The following is a 14,367-nucleotide window of genomic DNA, read 5'->3' on the forward strand; positions in this document are numbered from 1 at the left end:
TCTTGTCAGTTAAATACTGAACAAGACGATCGCGACCCTTTACTGAGTCGGCTAATAAGCGGCATTCACCTCTACGGCCAATTTGATAGGTAACTTTAACGTCAGAAACAAACGTTGAAAGTTCCTTTTTGAATATATTAAATTCAGAAGAAATAGTTACCACAATAGGGGGGACTTTCTCCTTTTTTAAAGATTTTATATTTTGTATAGTTTCATTATTGATAACTTCCATTTCACCAGCTTCTTGCTCAGGCAAAATATCAAAAGGATTGTCACTACAGACACTCGATGTGTCAGAAAGAGATGCCTCTCTTTTCCTCCCCGCAGCGATGCGAGGTTTCTTTTTCCGTCCAGCCATTTCAGGTGATACGAAAAAAGTTAAAACAAATGTTAAATTTAAAAGTAGGTAGTCTTGAGAAAGACTGATGGGAAATAACTTTCAGGTAGTCTTTAAAAGACACACTGACAAAACACAAACTTTGAAGCTATAGGCAGTCAAAGACCAGTTCACAAGCAACCGAAAAAACGTCTGATCTGTAGGACAGTTCAAGACGCACTGATACGCTGGCTTTAATCGTATCTTGCCGATCGCCACATCATGGTAAAAATTGAAGCCAACAGGTAGCGAAAATTTCATGCTTCTTCCGGAATCCCACAAGATAGTCACCTCGGGCCTTTAATCATCATCCTCTACTTCAACGATGTGAACTGCCTTCTAAGTCGCCCCAGAATATCTTTTGCCGACGACATGAAAATTTACGCCAAAGTGAGGTGCTCAGAGGATGCTCTCTATCTACAACATCAGTTGGAAAATTGTGCTAAATGGTGTGACATCAATAGGATGACTCTAAATCCGGAAAAAAGTTCTGTGATTTCGCTGACCACGAAAAAGCGACCTGTTATGTTCGACTACCACCTTGGGACAGTGCCGATCAAGAGTGACACATTTGTAAAAGATTTAGGAGTGCTGATAGATAGTCAACTCACTTTTAAGGAGCATATCTGCTATATCGTTGCCAAAGCCTCGCGAAATTTGGGAATGATAATGAGAATGGCCAAGAATTTCAGGGACGTGTACTGCTTAAAAAGTCTATATTGCTCATTAGTTCGCTCGACGCTAGAATACTGTTCGGAACCCTCATTACTGCCAACAGAATCGAAGCAATTCAGCGGAGATTTGTACGTTTTGCTCTTCGACATCTACCTTGGAACGATCCTCACCAGCTCCCCAGTTACGAAAATCGCACGCAGCTCATCGGCCTTAAATCTTTGAAAGTAAGACGTGATCTTTCACGAGCTATGTTAATTGTTGATACCCTGATGGCGAGAACCGACTGTGCTGTAATACTAGGCAATATCAATCTAAACATAAATTCCAGAGTCGTTCGGAAAAACCTTTTCCTACGAAATCCTTTTCGCCGTACAAATTATGGGGCAAACGGAGCTCTTATTGGACTTCAGCGCGTTTTCAATAGTGTATCTTCCGGTTTCGACTACCATCCTATCCGACTACCTATCTAGCTCTATTATTAGGAGTATTTTTTTAAATATTTTAAGATACAATCATTCGGACCAGATTGAGTCTGTTGATGTTGAACGAATAAATGAATTAACAAATAAATGAATAAACATGCATTTCTGCAACGCGTAGAATTTTTTCTGGCATCTTTTTTTTAAGTTTATATGTTTCCAATAAACTAGAACTTATTCCGAGTTCATTGGTTGAAAATCTGTCGAAGAACCATCAAGATATGAATTAATTAGGTACGGGTGTTGTTTTTGGCAGTTTTTTCTCAACAAGGGTACAATTTTCATTGGGCACCCTAGCAAAACGCATTGAAACTTTGTGTAGGCCCTATTAAACCAAGCAACTTTGCAAACTCTTTTTGAAAACTTACCGGACTAACATTTGAAAAGGTTTGAAGTATTTAAACCTCTTTCTCAATAATCAACATATCTAAATAACGACGAGAGATAGTAAAGAACGGTTGTCATTGAATGTCATTGAATTATTTAAAATTAAAAAAAAAATTTCAGATCCTGCACTGCAAATATACAATTAAAAAAAAATATTTCTTATTTTTTTCAATGAAAGTTTTTAGGTAGACAATTGAGTTGCCTAAAACTCTTCAGCTTTTCTTTAGGTTTTTGAAATAGAACCGGTTTCATCAAAATTGATTCATTTTTGTGAAGTTCTGACTATTTAAAAATTAACAAAATTTTGCCTGTCTCACTCATTTTGTGTATGTCCATGTTCGCCAGGTACTTTTCCACTGTTTGGCACGCAGTGATGTAGCCACTTTTGGTTTTGTCCTCCTCTTCAGCATCTTTTGGAGCTTTTTGTCGCTCAGGGTCGTCGGCCATTCTTTGGGCGCGACACTTCCATATAAACTAAAAGTTGGTTTCGAAGGACAACTGTCAGCAACCAGTGCGTTGCGATGGACTATCTTGACGGAACGAGGCGTACCTGCCGGAGAGAACGGCCCTCTTCTCGACTTTTTGAACGACTTCACGACCAGATAGGGTTCGGACAAGGGGGCGATTTGGGAACCACAAAACTATTTTTTTCTCGACCAATAAAGTTTAAACAAATCCTAAGGAGCTTTTGATTTCTACGCGAACTAGTTTGTTACAACGGTTGTTAGGTAATGAAATATGTTGACCACTCATCCGCGCATGGCTTGCTTGTCGCTAAAAGCCATTGAATAAAGTATTTATTTTATAGACATATAACCTGTATAACCTTAAAAAAATATAGGAAATATATATCCCTGATCATCTGGAATCATTCAAACGGGACAAATGGGTTCAAAAACAGGTCACTCGGGAGGATAGATTTCTAAAAATAATGAAAACCAAAGGATTTATTGCTTTGCTGATAAAACTTTTTGAAAATAAGGTCGTGAAATATGTCACAAAGAGTTGGTCTCAACTTACAACTCAGGCCACATACCGTTTACGACAAAGAATGCCTTTTCCAGTGGCGTGGTACTACCACGAAGGAGCAAAAGGTACTGTATAACTTTAACAAATTTTTGGCAGCATAGAAACATATTTTCCATTTCGTGAAATATTGGAACCCATCGGTTTGTAACTGTCACGGACTCAGTTTTTCGTAGCTTTATTCAAAAATTCTTCAGAGTATCGAAAAAACGGTACAAAATAAGAAAAAGACGAGACGGAAAAAATGGTCGATAAAACGGTACTGTCCCAATTAAGCTTTTTAAGCCTAATGCTTATCGATCAATCATTTAATATGTTTCTCCACGTGCCGTGCCCCTTGTCCATTACGAGTAGTATCCATTCGCCTTTTTCTATTTGCCTAATAGACTAACTGTTCTTCTCATTTCATGTTTCCTTTGCAGGTTCGCTATTCCAGCCAGCCAGTGGACTGCTACAGCCTCAGCCACTGAACACGGCCAACAACAACATCTTACTGGGTAACGGTAACGCTTCGCTAAACGCATCAAAAACAGCCGCCCCAAACGTAGGCACCACTTGGAAAAATGCCGGCAGTATCAACATCGATCTGGACAACTTGCTCGGTAACGCCAAGGGTGGCAAAAACAGTGGCAACGCGCCTTCCATGAACCAACTTAAGAGCATACACTCCAGTCCGGCACACCAGCAGCCCACTCCGATGTTTGGAGCAGGCGCATTCCCAACGCAGGCCAACTTTTTCAACAATACCGCTGCCACCAACGCCAATAATAACCTAAACGCACGACAGCAAACCGCAGGCGGAGCAACCGGCGGGGGAAGTCTCAGCTTTAACGCATTCCAATGATCTTCGGCGGTGAACGCTGGCCATCATGGAGTGGCTGCGTTCTAAGCATCGATCAGTTCTTCTGTTCTATACCCTCATTCCTTCCTACAATATTATTGGACTATTACTATTGCAAAGCAACTCCGTAAGCACAATCTCCCCCTATTGGTCCTCCCTGTTTTGATGCCAAAACTGACAAAGGCGCATTTACCGTTTCGAACGCTTTTGTTGGTTCTTGTTTTCTGACCTACCTGTTAAACATTTAACCACCCTTCGTTTTAGAGAGAACTGGAACTGTTTTAAAACAAGCAAAGCGAAAATTGAGAAAAAAGACGATTCGGATTTATACCAATCAGCGTCGTAAACTGTACATATTTGTTAGTGAAATTGAGCAAAGTAGTAAACAAATCCAGAAACTAGTGTTGATTACTTACTAACTGTTACTACCGGATGTTTAAACAAACAAAAATAAAAAAACAGTATTTAAAATTATCGACGCAACATCCGCCGGCCCACAAAAGGCAGAAAATTCCTATACCTATTATACTAGCGTAGCACCAGTGCGATTTTGACCGTTACATGTTTAGACTTTTATTTTACAACCGGTGCGCAGCAGCAGTAGTATTTTTGTACATTCTAGCCAAGTTTATAAAAAGTTATTTCGCAAGGTTTCTCCTGTGTGCGGTTGTTAGTCACGTAGGAGCAGTTTTTCAACGACCGACAAGGCTGCAAACCGAACTGTATTTTTATGGACACGAAGCGGAACCACTGGTAGTAAAAAAAATGAAAACAGGGTACTCTAATCAAACATCAGAAGACAATTGCATGAATTTAAAAAGCAGCAGTTTCTTGAAAGAGGATGATTAGAATTTTTCCTTTATTTAATTTATTTTCCCTCAGAACGAACTTTTCGTTCGATGAGCAATTCAAGGAATTGGACGATTGCTTTTAGTTTACATTCCTTAAGCCGCACGACTGCTCGACGCAATAGTCCTCTCTCAGGAACTGCCACGAAGAAAACAAAAACCCATAGGACACGTTGCAAAGCTAAATAATGTAAATATCATTCCCTTACGTGTTTTAGTAGCAGAAAGCACCTTCAATACATTAGTACTCTTTTAGCAGACGGATGACCGTGCCTGGTGCATTCGATGGTGGTGGTAAAAGTAAAAGTAAAGGTATAAATAAACTAGCAGGATTATACAAAATTGAGCGCGGTGTTGCAAGCGAATGTATCGAATTGAAGATCGGGATCAGCTGTTGTATTAGCATGGAATACGGATGGCTACGGCTCGAGAGCAAAGTTTATAATTTTTTTCACTACCCAATAGTCTTAAATAGTTACGTTTCAATCAAGGCTTCCATTTTTGTTGTTCGTTTTATTTTTATGTATACAGCTTTTAAGCATGCAAACCGTTAATTTTACAAAGTCTATGTTCTTTTTTTTCTGCAATTGTAATTTCTACAGAGGATTTTTAGCACATGAAATTTAAAATTGAACGTTTTTGAGAAGAAAATAGGATGATGAGTCCGGGAACATATCAATTTTGTTGTCTTTTCTGTTTTGCTTAATTTAAGCCTATAATTTATTCTCGCAGGCATAAAAGCACACAAGAGATGCAATAATAAGTTACAAATCGAAAGAAAAACAAAAAATATTACAGTTTCAGCAATGCTGTACTCAAAGTTATTAGCGTTCTATCACTGGTTTCTTCAAATAATTATAGCCCACGCATCTGTTAATTGTTTAACTCTTAAGAAAAACCGCGCAATACTTGAGCAGTTAGGCTGCGTGAATGCATCCAAGTGGAATGGCAGCAGGATGAGCTGTGAAAAAAATCGGTCTAACTATAGCAGAATAACATGATTAATACATGTGGAAAAGTAACATTTCCGCTGTGCATGGCGGTGGCGAGTACTTTACAGGAACGAAAAGAACTTTTACCCAAGCATCGAAAAGGGAGAATTCCATCAAGTGTTGCTGTTCACAAGGTACGCATTCAACTTTTATTCCGTCACTATTGATGTTTACTTTCGAAAACAAATGAACACAGACTTCCTACAGGCAGTTTGATTCCAGACTTCTGCGATGATTTAGCCCAATTGTACCCTGAAATTTAATTTAAAAACAGTTAGGTAAAAAGTAATTTTTTTCTAAAAAAAATCGTTTAGAGTTATCCATCTTCATATAAAAGTTTGTTGAAACCAAATTTAGGAAAAAAAATGTTGGGTTCAACTCAAGGGACACTTACTTCTTCTGGAAACCGAACATGGAAAGTTTACTTTGCGTCGGTCCGGCGTCTTTCAATTTCTTTCCCTTGGGCAGTCCTGGCCGCATGCCGGCAGGCTTGCTTCCCTTCTGCACCAGTTGTTGCGATCCCTTGGCGTTGTTGTCAGTCTTAGCAATCTCGCCTTTCTCCTCTTCGTCATCAATGACAATCGGTCCATCGTCTTTGGAATCCTGTTCCGCGTCCAGCGCTGAGTTATTAGCGAAATTCTCCGACAACCGGTGTGGTTCCTTCTTAACAAACAGCTGCAATCGAGATTTCGGCTGTACCAGCACTTCCCCCTGTTCTGTACTTTCGTTCTCTTTTTGTGAAGAGCCCAAGCTCTGTTCTGGGTTCTCAGCGAATCCATTGTCCAGTGGTTCAATGCAATGATCAATACGTTTAGTGGGGGGATCTGGTGAGTAAAGTTCGTCCGCCAAATCTGGAGAAAGTTTCTGTTTTTTAGGAGTTGTTTCACCACGGGATCTCAATTTAGCTTCTGGTGAAAGCAGGTATAGGCTTGTCGGATCGACCTTTTCGCCTTCCCCGCCAGTTTCCGAAGTGATTGTTTGTTCAATTGTTTTAACGGAAGTAATCGAGGCCGTGAAAAACCGGCTTATCACCTTTTGTCCATCATCCGTACATATCGTAGTTGCTCGCTTAAACCGACTTAACTTATCAATTTTAGTTGGTTGAGTTTGAAAATCGATTTTTTTCACCGGACTGACATTTCGCAGCAGAGAACTATTCTCTATGGTGAGTTTTGTCGGCGATAAAACTTCCGATCGTCTCTGGCTAGAAGAAGGGCCAGTTGAGGCAACCTAAAAAAAAACTTGTAATCTTCTCAAAAATCCAAAACAGTGCACCAATATAAGTACCTGGAATGGATTACGTCGGAACTGTGTTTTGGTAGGACTACTTTCTATGCTCTGCAAACTAATCGACGTTGAAGAGGACGCCATCGTCAAGCAAAGTTTCTTTGAAGGAGGCTCAGTTTTAGGTTTAATTCCGTACGCATCAAGAATATCGTCAATAGTTTCACTCTTTTCAGCGTTCTCAAAGTCCTCATTCGGAACAGGTCGCTTCGCTTTCGTCTCCGCTGCTTTGAAACTATTCAATATTAGAGGCTCTTTCCGAACGTCCACCAAACTCGGTTTTCGTCGCTGATAGTTGGGTTTCCAGATGCTGTGATGCTTTGCGATCGATGATTGTTTCCAACCCGTCGTTTGTCCTCCCGTCGGTTGGCACTCTTCGCGATCTGGGTGCCAATTGTCTAACTTTTTCAAACGGAATGGGTCAAGATTGCCCAACGCAAGTTGGAAGGCAGTTTCTTCATCTAGAAAAGTACCGGCGTTGCAACACAGTTCAGGATCGGTTCCCGTTTCTTCCGGGTCATTCAGTCTTGTCTGCACTCTCTCGGTCGGATCATATACCACCATGTGTTTGAAAGTGGCATCTGCCTTCAGGAAGTCTCTTATATATTCTTCCGATACCACCAAATGCCGCATGTTAAGGTAAGCGGGTATCTTGGCTAGCGCTCTTTGTACATCCGTTTCTTCCGTCATGAGAACAAATTTTCGCGCTTTCGCCAGTCCAATGCCTGGAAGAGAATCCATGTAATCGCACCCGGACAAAATGCACATGTAACGAAACTTATCAAACGAATATTTCTCCTCTTTGCATCCCATTGCCAAGTACAGCTTATCGGCTTCTATCATCAGCCCTTGTCCGTTCAGGTCAAGTTTAAACAGTACCTTACTACACCCGAAAAGCATCAGATCGGAATCTTCTGTTACCACAGCCTGTGCGATGCCCTTTTTGTTGAGGAAAGCTAGCTGTGCATCAGCCTCATGTGGGGCCACCACACAGTCCACGTTTCGCTTCCGGCACTCTTGAATAAGTTGTAAAGCCATCTCGTGGGTGATGTCCACACAGCGACGCAGAAAACTTCTAGCTTCATCAACTTTACCATCCCGCAGCAGTTCGGCTGCTCGTTTTTTCGAGTTGTCCCTACCTTCCCGGCGCTTGGCTTCGGTAGCAGCTTTCGCCGGAAGGTGCCGTCCGTCGAACACCAAAATCGGTTTTATATCGTATGAAAGCAGTAGATTGACGTATTTCAGACAGTACTGGATGTGGATGTCGGTCGGCTCCACACGAGCGAGCTTGTCCGCACAGGCAAAGGCCCCCTTGTGGAGCCAACAGTAGCTATCGATCGCTACACACTGACCACGGAGGTCTCGCAGGTGAACTTGATTGGATGCCTTTTCCAGGAACGGAATCAACCCGGTGATTCCCATGGCTATGTGAAATAACACAAAATCTGACTGGATGCAAGGATAAAACTTGAAACGAACACTTTTTTCTCATAACTTATAACTTTAAGAGAAATGCCATCAGAAAACACCAGAAAAGCAAAGAATTATCACAAAAACGACATCAAAACAAAAAAGTGGCAGATCTCGTTTCGCGCCAGCTTCAAAGTTCAGTGTTCATTTGGCTCACGCGATTCATGCAATTGCTGTCAGATGAAAGTTTACCGTAAGCTTTGGAACAAAAAAGCTTCAAAAATAGTACACTGATGGTAAACTGTTTTTCATTTCTTCTGAACAAAAATTCGAGGAATCAATTCAAAAATGCGAAATGGAAATAATTTGGACTGTGTTAAATGGCGGCTTGATCTCAATTCTATAGATTTTCAAAATTAAAATCACACACACGTGTACAGAGTGTAATCTCAAACAATTTTTCGAATATGCGTTAGTTTTCGCAGCGGAAGTACACACTCAATCACATTTTTACTGATCCGTATTTTTTTACAATTCTCGACTGAACTATTTACAGTTATAAGCGAAGTTAGAAATTTTACAAATAAAAAAGTGTCAATTTTCGCTAGCGAAACCTATCGTGCAAACTCGGTTGTGAAATACACAGGTATTTCATCAGCCAGGAATATAAACGCGCTGGAATGTCAAGTTTTCGCTAGCTAGCTGCTGATGATTGTTAACCCTCTCTCTACCGTGGTTACTCTAGAGCACCATAGATTTAGATGGGAAAAGTCTTTCGAAATATTCACCAATGCTAGTGAAAATGCATGAATATGTTCTTGATTGTTCAAGAACATATTTATGCATTTTGAGTAGGATTGGTAAATATTTCTGAAGACTTTTTGCATCCAAACCTATAGTGCTCTAAAGTAACCATGATAAAAAGAGCAAATCAAACTAAAAAAATCAATTTAATTTTTGATGTTTGAACATCTAATTTGAATGTAATTGGGGCTCATTACGGGAGTCACTTCACGGTGAGAACGAAGTGAAAAAATCTCACGGTGAAAAAAGACGCGTGCAAATCAAATGGGAATCACTTTCACCGTGAAGTGACTCCCGTGATAAGCCCCATTATTTTAAAATATTATTTTAAAATATGGAAGTGCTCCATTTCCTTCCATCCCTTACAATAGCGATCGAATGGGGCTTCCAAGGTTTTAGGTTTGCAAGCTCGTGCACCTCGCATGTTATTGTACAGGGGTTTAGGGGTAGGTTTAGGATCATTTTCAACATTTTGTTTTGCACGCGCTGGATTTTTAGTCTGTGCGTCCGGACACAGGCCTTCCACACTGGTACTACGTACTCCAACGTGGGGTAAATAATCTGTCTGTAGACAGCCATCTTATTCTTCTGACACAATATTGATGTCCCACAAATCAGGGGGTACAGTTCCCTGATAAGGGTACTGCATTTAATCACAGTTTTATCGACATGTGTCCGAAAAATTAGATGACTGTCCAGAGACAGTTCAAAATAAACCACCACGTTGGAACACTCTATGCCGAACCGTATTCTGCAATCGTCAGCAGGAACAGACCTGGGCGATCTCGAAAGTGGGAACAATATGACCTGGGTCTTAGCCGCATTGATCACAATTTTCCAACTGGTATAGTATTCATTCAGAGCATCTAAGCCTCCTTGCAGCCTGCGTATCAGAGCCAGGATGATGCGACCCTTGTACATGATCAATACAATACACCACCCCCCGGAAGAGTTGGGATGTCCGAGATGTAGATGTTGTACAGGAGTGGTCCCAAAATGCTATTTTGGGGCACTCCTGCACCGATGTTGATTTGCTCTTAGCACATTGTACAAGGAAACCCGAAAAGCTTTGTCCGTGAGATAGCTTTTGATGATCTTGATCAAATATATCGAAAAATTGTGTCGATGCAGCTTGTACACCAGGCCATCATGCCACACATTGCCGAAAACCTTTTCAATGTCCAAAAGCGCCATTGCTGTCGTCTTGGACACCGACTTGTTCCACTGGATGATGTTTCTCAAGGAGGATACCATTATCATCGGTGAATAAAAGCAGACGGCTCTGGATCGACTTTTCAAACAGCTTGGAGAGAGCAGAGCTTGGGGCAAGACACTATTGATATACTGCGATTTTCCGATATTCAATATTACCAAGTATTTATCGTTGCATTTTTGGGCACCCCTCTGTTTATATCATAGCTCATTGACGTTATATTATTGTTGGAGGGTTGTCAATTGACAGATAAACGATAAATATCAAAATATATCTACCGATATCAAGTAATATTGACGAAATATTTTTCATGAAAATGAAAGTGTCTAAAGCTGATTGGATGAGAGCTTTTAGGAATAGAAAGATCTTTCCCCGGCTCGAGTATTGGGATAACTTTAGCTAACTCCCATATTGAAGGGAAGTAGCCAAGCTCCTAGCACCGATTGAAAACACGTGCTAGAAAAGCAAATGAGCCATGGCTCAAGTGCTTGTGCTCGAGGTTAAATGTGTTATCAAAACCGGCGGCCTTCATATTCCTAGATCGCCTCGCTAGACCTATGAGCTCGTCCGATGTCACTTTTGCTTCCTCTGGAGCTAAACTGTTCGATTTGTCGACCATGGTAACTCCCCCAGAAACAGCCAGTTCGAGAGGGCTGACGATGTTTCGCCCCAAGTGTCGTCATACAGGCAGGAACTGTTGTCCCAGCGCGTTCGCCTTTTAAATAGGTGTTATAAGTAATTTACCCTCCCGAGACGGAACAAGCAGAGAAATGGGGCTTAGTCTCTTTTTTGAAACTCTAACTACAGACCAAAAAGGTTTTGAGTTTGGTGGAATCTGGTAGAGCTTTTGGCCAAACTTTTGGTTTCGCTCTCAGATACCTTGCTGGATAACCTTGGCCAGCCGGTTGCTCATGGTCGTTTTGGATCGGTGACCAGTACGTTGGTATTGGCGCCGATATATGTTTCGCAACCTCATGATGTGTTTAGTGGTGCTGTCGATTTAGAGGGCGGTACTCACCTGTGATTGCTGTACGGGGATCGCCGAGTCACGTGCGACGGCTATCGCCCGCTGGAGTGGTCCGACAATAGTAGATATCCAGGATAGAGTGAACCCCGGACCGGGAGATTCTGGATGGGCACTCCGGTGCCAAGATGTTGTAGTCCTTCTCGCCAAGGAAGCTCAACATGTTTGTTCATATAAGAGCAAGGACTTATGATCCATTGTTGGAGAATAGGGCGACGATTGCAGCAAGCTGCAAGCAGTGGAGATGATTTTAACTAGGTCCTCCGTTGAGAGTGGAGGGTGGTCGTTATCAGCAGAACCTGCCAACGTCCCAGAGGTAACTTCAGCATATGACAATCCGGGGGTTGGGGTGGGTCCTTGGCTTGGATGAGCAACAGCGGCGGCGAGACGGGACTCCGCAGAAAGTTCCGCAGCAGGGTTGTTACGATTCAGATGGTTGCTATTCGGGAGCGGAAGCGGTTCTAGCACGGGGATTACATGCCTAGTCCGGACCGGTAGGAACTGATCTGGTGTGTTAGCCGGAGGAGGCTTTCGATGACGTCCGTTCTGGTTGGCTGTTGACGCTGCCTTACGAATGCGAATAAATTCCGCACGCTTCGGACAGTTGCAGCTGGTGGCACGATGGTCTTGGCCACAGTAATCATCAGGTTGTAGAGCGATGCTCCCCAGCACACTTGTCACAGCGCGGTACCATTTTGCAGTTTCATGCACCATGGCCGAACCACAAACAGATGGTACACTGGGTTACGTCAAGGTATTAAGGACGATACGGTTTCCACTGGATGATGGTGTGGAACAGATGCTTGATGTTTCGCAGTGTACCGATAGTCGTACTACTCTTAGTGAAGTGTACTAAGAACAGCTCATCTCGGCAGAGGTCGTCCTCGACGGTTTGAATCGGGATTCATCGGAAAAACCGCTTCCGGTTTAAGATCAAGCTGCTCAAACTCGGCTTTTACTGTTGACGCGGCCAAAGCTGGCAGACCTCGCAGTACCACTTTCAGTGGCTTCGTAGATGGGTTGTCGTGCACTCTGAAAAAAATGCACGTAAAATTTACCGGGAAAAGTAACTAATTCTCATCTACCTTCTTTTCACGTAACTTTTGCCGATTTCTCGAAAGCCGATCATGTGTCAGTGTGTTAGTGTCAATCAACCAGGTGTTGGTCTGGTATTTGTTACCTGATTTTCACGTACCTTTTTACGTGATATTTAGGTGAAACCTAAGACAAGACGCGACAGCTGGCTTCTTATTTTTCTTTTCGTAACGGCCGTCATCCCCGTCGAAATTTTTTCGAACGTTCCATACCGTTGATGCCAGAATGTTTATTTTCAACAACTTCTGCAGGTCAATGAAAATAAAACAAATTAAAATTGCAATATATAGGCGAATAATACTCAATTTTTATTTATTATTTTATGTTCAATAAAGCATACTTCTTGTTCGGGACAACACCGTTGGACCATCCGTAGGGTTTACCACAGGGATGATAGCGTCACGGGTTGGTAGCGAAGCGTCACGGGATCAAGGTTGGTAGCGAAGCGTCACGGGATCAGACAGATAGCAAGTGAGACGGCAATCAAAAACGTCAATTTAGATAAAATTGCTTAATCACGAAGGAAGGTAATAGTTAGAGGTTAAAAGGTGAAAGTCAAATAAAGTTTAAAAAAAAAGTTTTTCTACAAGTTCTTGGATTTCGGATCGGTGGTAGTTGCGAAAATTAAGTGGGACTTAATCAGGTATTAAAATTAAAACAAATTAAAATATAATACTGAAATAACGTTACATAAAACAGCACGACAGGACAAACCGAGTTAAAAACCTTGCGGGGGAGAATTTGAAGGATTGACGAGTAAAAGTAAGTCGATAGCTAAAACGTTAACCTAAAGTAAAATAAAACATTGAAATCTTAAAATTTAAAATATAGAAAATCTGGAGTTGATTTGAGACAGAGAGTCGGCTAGGGAAAGATAAGGCGAAGAAATCCGCAGGAGGAAGGAAGAAACTAAATGTGAGTTTGTAAAATATTTTTGTTTGTTAAGTTACTAAAATTATTAATAAAATTGTAGCTTTGATCTACTTAGAACTAAAAGTGGATTCACGGCTGGTTTCTTGTTCCGAACACTTCTACTATCAAATTTTTTCTTCCTAAGTTTCTTGGTACCTATTTTTTTTCTTCCTAAGTTTCTTGGACTTCAACCGAAATAGTAATAAACGATTAATCAATGCATTTTTAAAATTATAATAGTGAAATACATTACTCGGTAATATCATGTACCTTGCATACTTTTGCATCATTATTTATGAACAATTATAATAGCTAAATTATGACTCTCCAGCATCACTGCTTTACAGTGAAAAGTAACCTCGTTGTATTTTCTACGTGACGATTGCGTTATCGGATTCAGCCAATCAGCAGCCGGTTCAAATTGGTTGAATGTAACGGTGACCAGCTGTCACGTCTTGTCTTAGGGTGAAACCATAAATTAAGCGCATAAACCCCACATGATTTTCACGTACTTTTTACGTGCTATTCAGATGGAATCCACGTGATATTTAAGTAAATAGAATACACGGCGCATATGACAAATAAAATGTATTTCCAAATATCAAAAAATAATTACTTGCTCCGAATCGACATTTCCGACAGGAGAGAGACAGGACTGGCCGGAACAATTGTCAACTGTTCATCCGCAGCTGGTACCGGAGGTGTTCTGCTCGAAACTGACTGTTGACGATTGCAATCGTTCCGGAAAGAATTCACCAATTGAAAATTCAAAAGATTTCTATGTTTTTTTTTTGTTAATCTGAATATTATTCTGGCTACTTACATTGCGTGTTTTCCAGTATTGATTTAGCTGGAGCAGCTCAGGAGTCCTTTGTCCGCCATATTGACTTTTTTGCATACTAAAAATTCACGTAAATATCGTTGTCGGAAACGTCAAACCTCAGCCGCACTAACACTAACAAGGTTAAAAAAAAACACAAATACCAACGCGCTGAAACCAT

The 14,367-nt window shown here is 41.2% G+C and overlaps 1 protein-coding gene and 1 long non-coding RNA gene across 3 annotated transcripts; one reads left to right on the top strand and one right to left on the bottom strand.

Moving 5' to 3' along the window:
- Nucleotides 1–4,598: 4,598 nt before the first annotated feature.
- LOC129720925 (exonuclease 1) lies at nucleotides 4,599–8,531 on the bottom strand. Of its 2 annotated transcripts, XM_055672836.1 has the most exons (3): nucleotides 6,912–8,531; nucleotides 6,019–6,854; nucleotides 4,599–5,876 (listed from the first exon to the last, which is right to left on the bottom strand). In XM_055672836.1, exons 1-3 carry the CDS (start codon nucleotides 8,328–8,330, stop codon nucleotides 5,861–5,863), a joined length of 2,271 nt encoding a protein of 756 aa, XP_055528811.1. In that variant the 5' UTR covers nucleotides 8,331–8,531; the 3' UTR covers nucleotides 4,599–5,860. The 2 variants fall into 2 exon arrangements, with proteins under 2 accessions (XP_055528811.1, XP_055528821.1); XM_055672846.1 differs by lacking the exon at nucleotides 4,599–5,876 and having other exon boundaries at nucleotides 6,015–6,854.
- Nucleotides 8,532–12,801: 4,270 nt separating this feature from the next.
- LOC129720936 (uncharacterized) lies at nucleotides 12,802–13,644 on the top strand. The gene is made up of 3 exons (XR_008727318.1): nucleotides 12,802–13,097; nucleotides 13,154–13,369; nucleotides 13,428–13,644. It is a non-coding gene; the product is annotated as an uncharacterized LOC129720936 (long non-coding RNA).
- Nucleotides 13,645–14,367: the final 723 nt, after the last annotated feature.

Source organism: Wyeomyia smithii, chromosome 1, assembly GCF_029784165.1.
Source record: "Wyeomyia smithii strain HCP4-BCI-WySm-NY-G18 chromosome 1, ASM2978416v1, whole genome shotgun sequence".
Taxonomy (NCBI): domain Eukaryota; kingdom Metazoa; phylum Arthropoda; class Insecta; order Diptera; family Culicidae; genus Wyeomyia; species Wyeomyia smithii.

Bases quoted from the DNA above. Each gene is read 5' to 3' on its own strand.
- LOC129720925 (XM_055672836.1), bottom strand. From the start codon at position 8,330: ATGGGAATCACCGGGTTGATTCCGTTCCTGGAAAAGGCATCCAATCAA. The intron at 6,855-6,911 runs GTACTTATATTG...GTTTTTTTTTAG, and splicing joins TCCGACGTAATCCATTCCAG to GTTGCCTCAACTGGCCCTTC.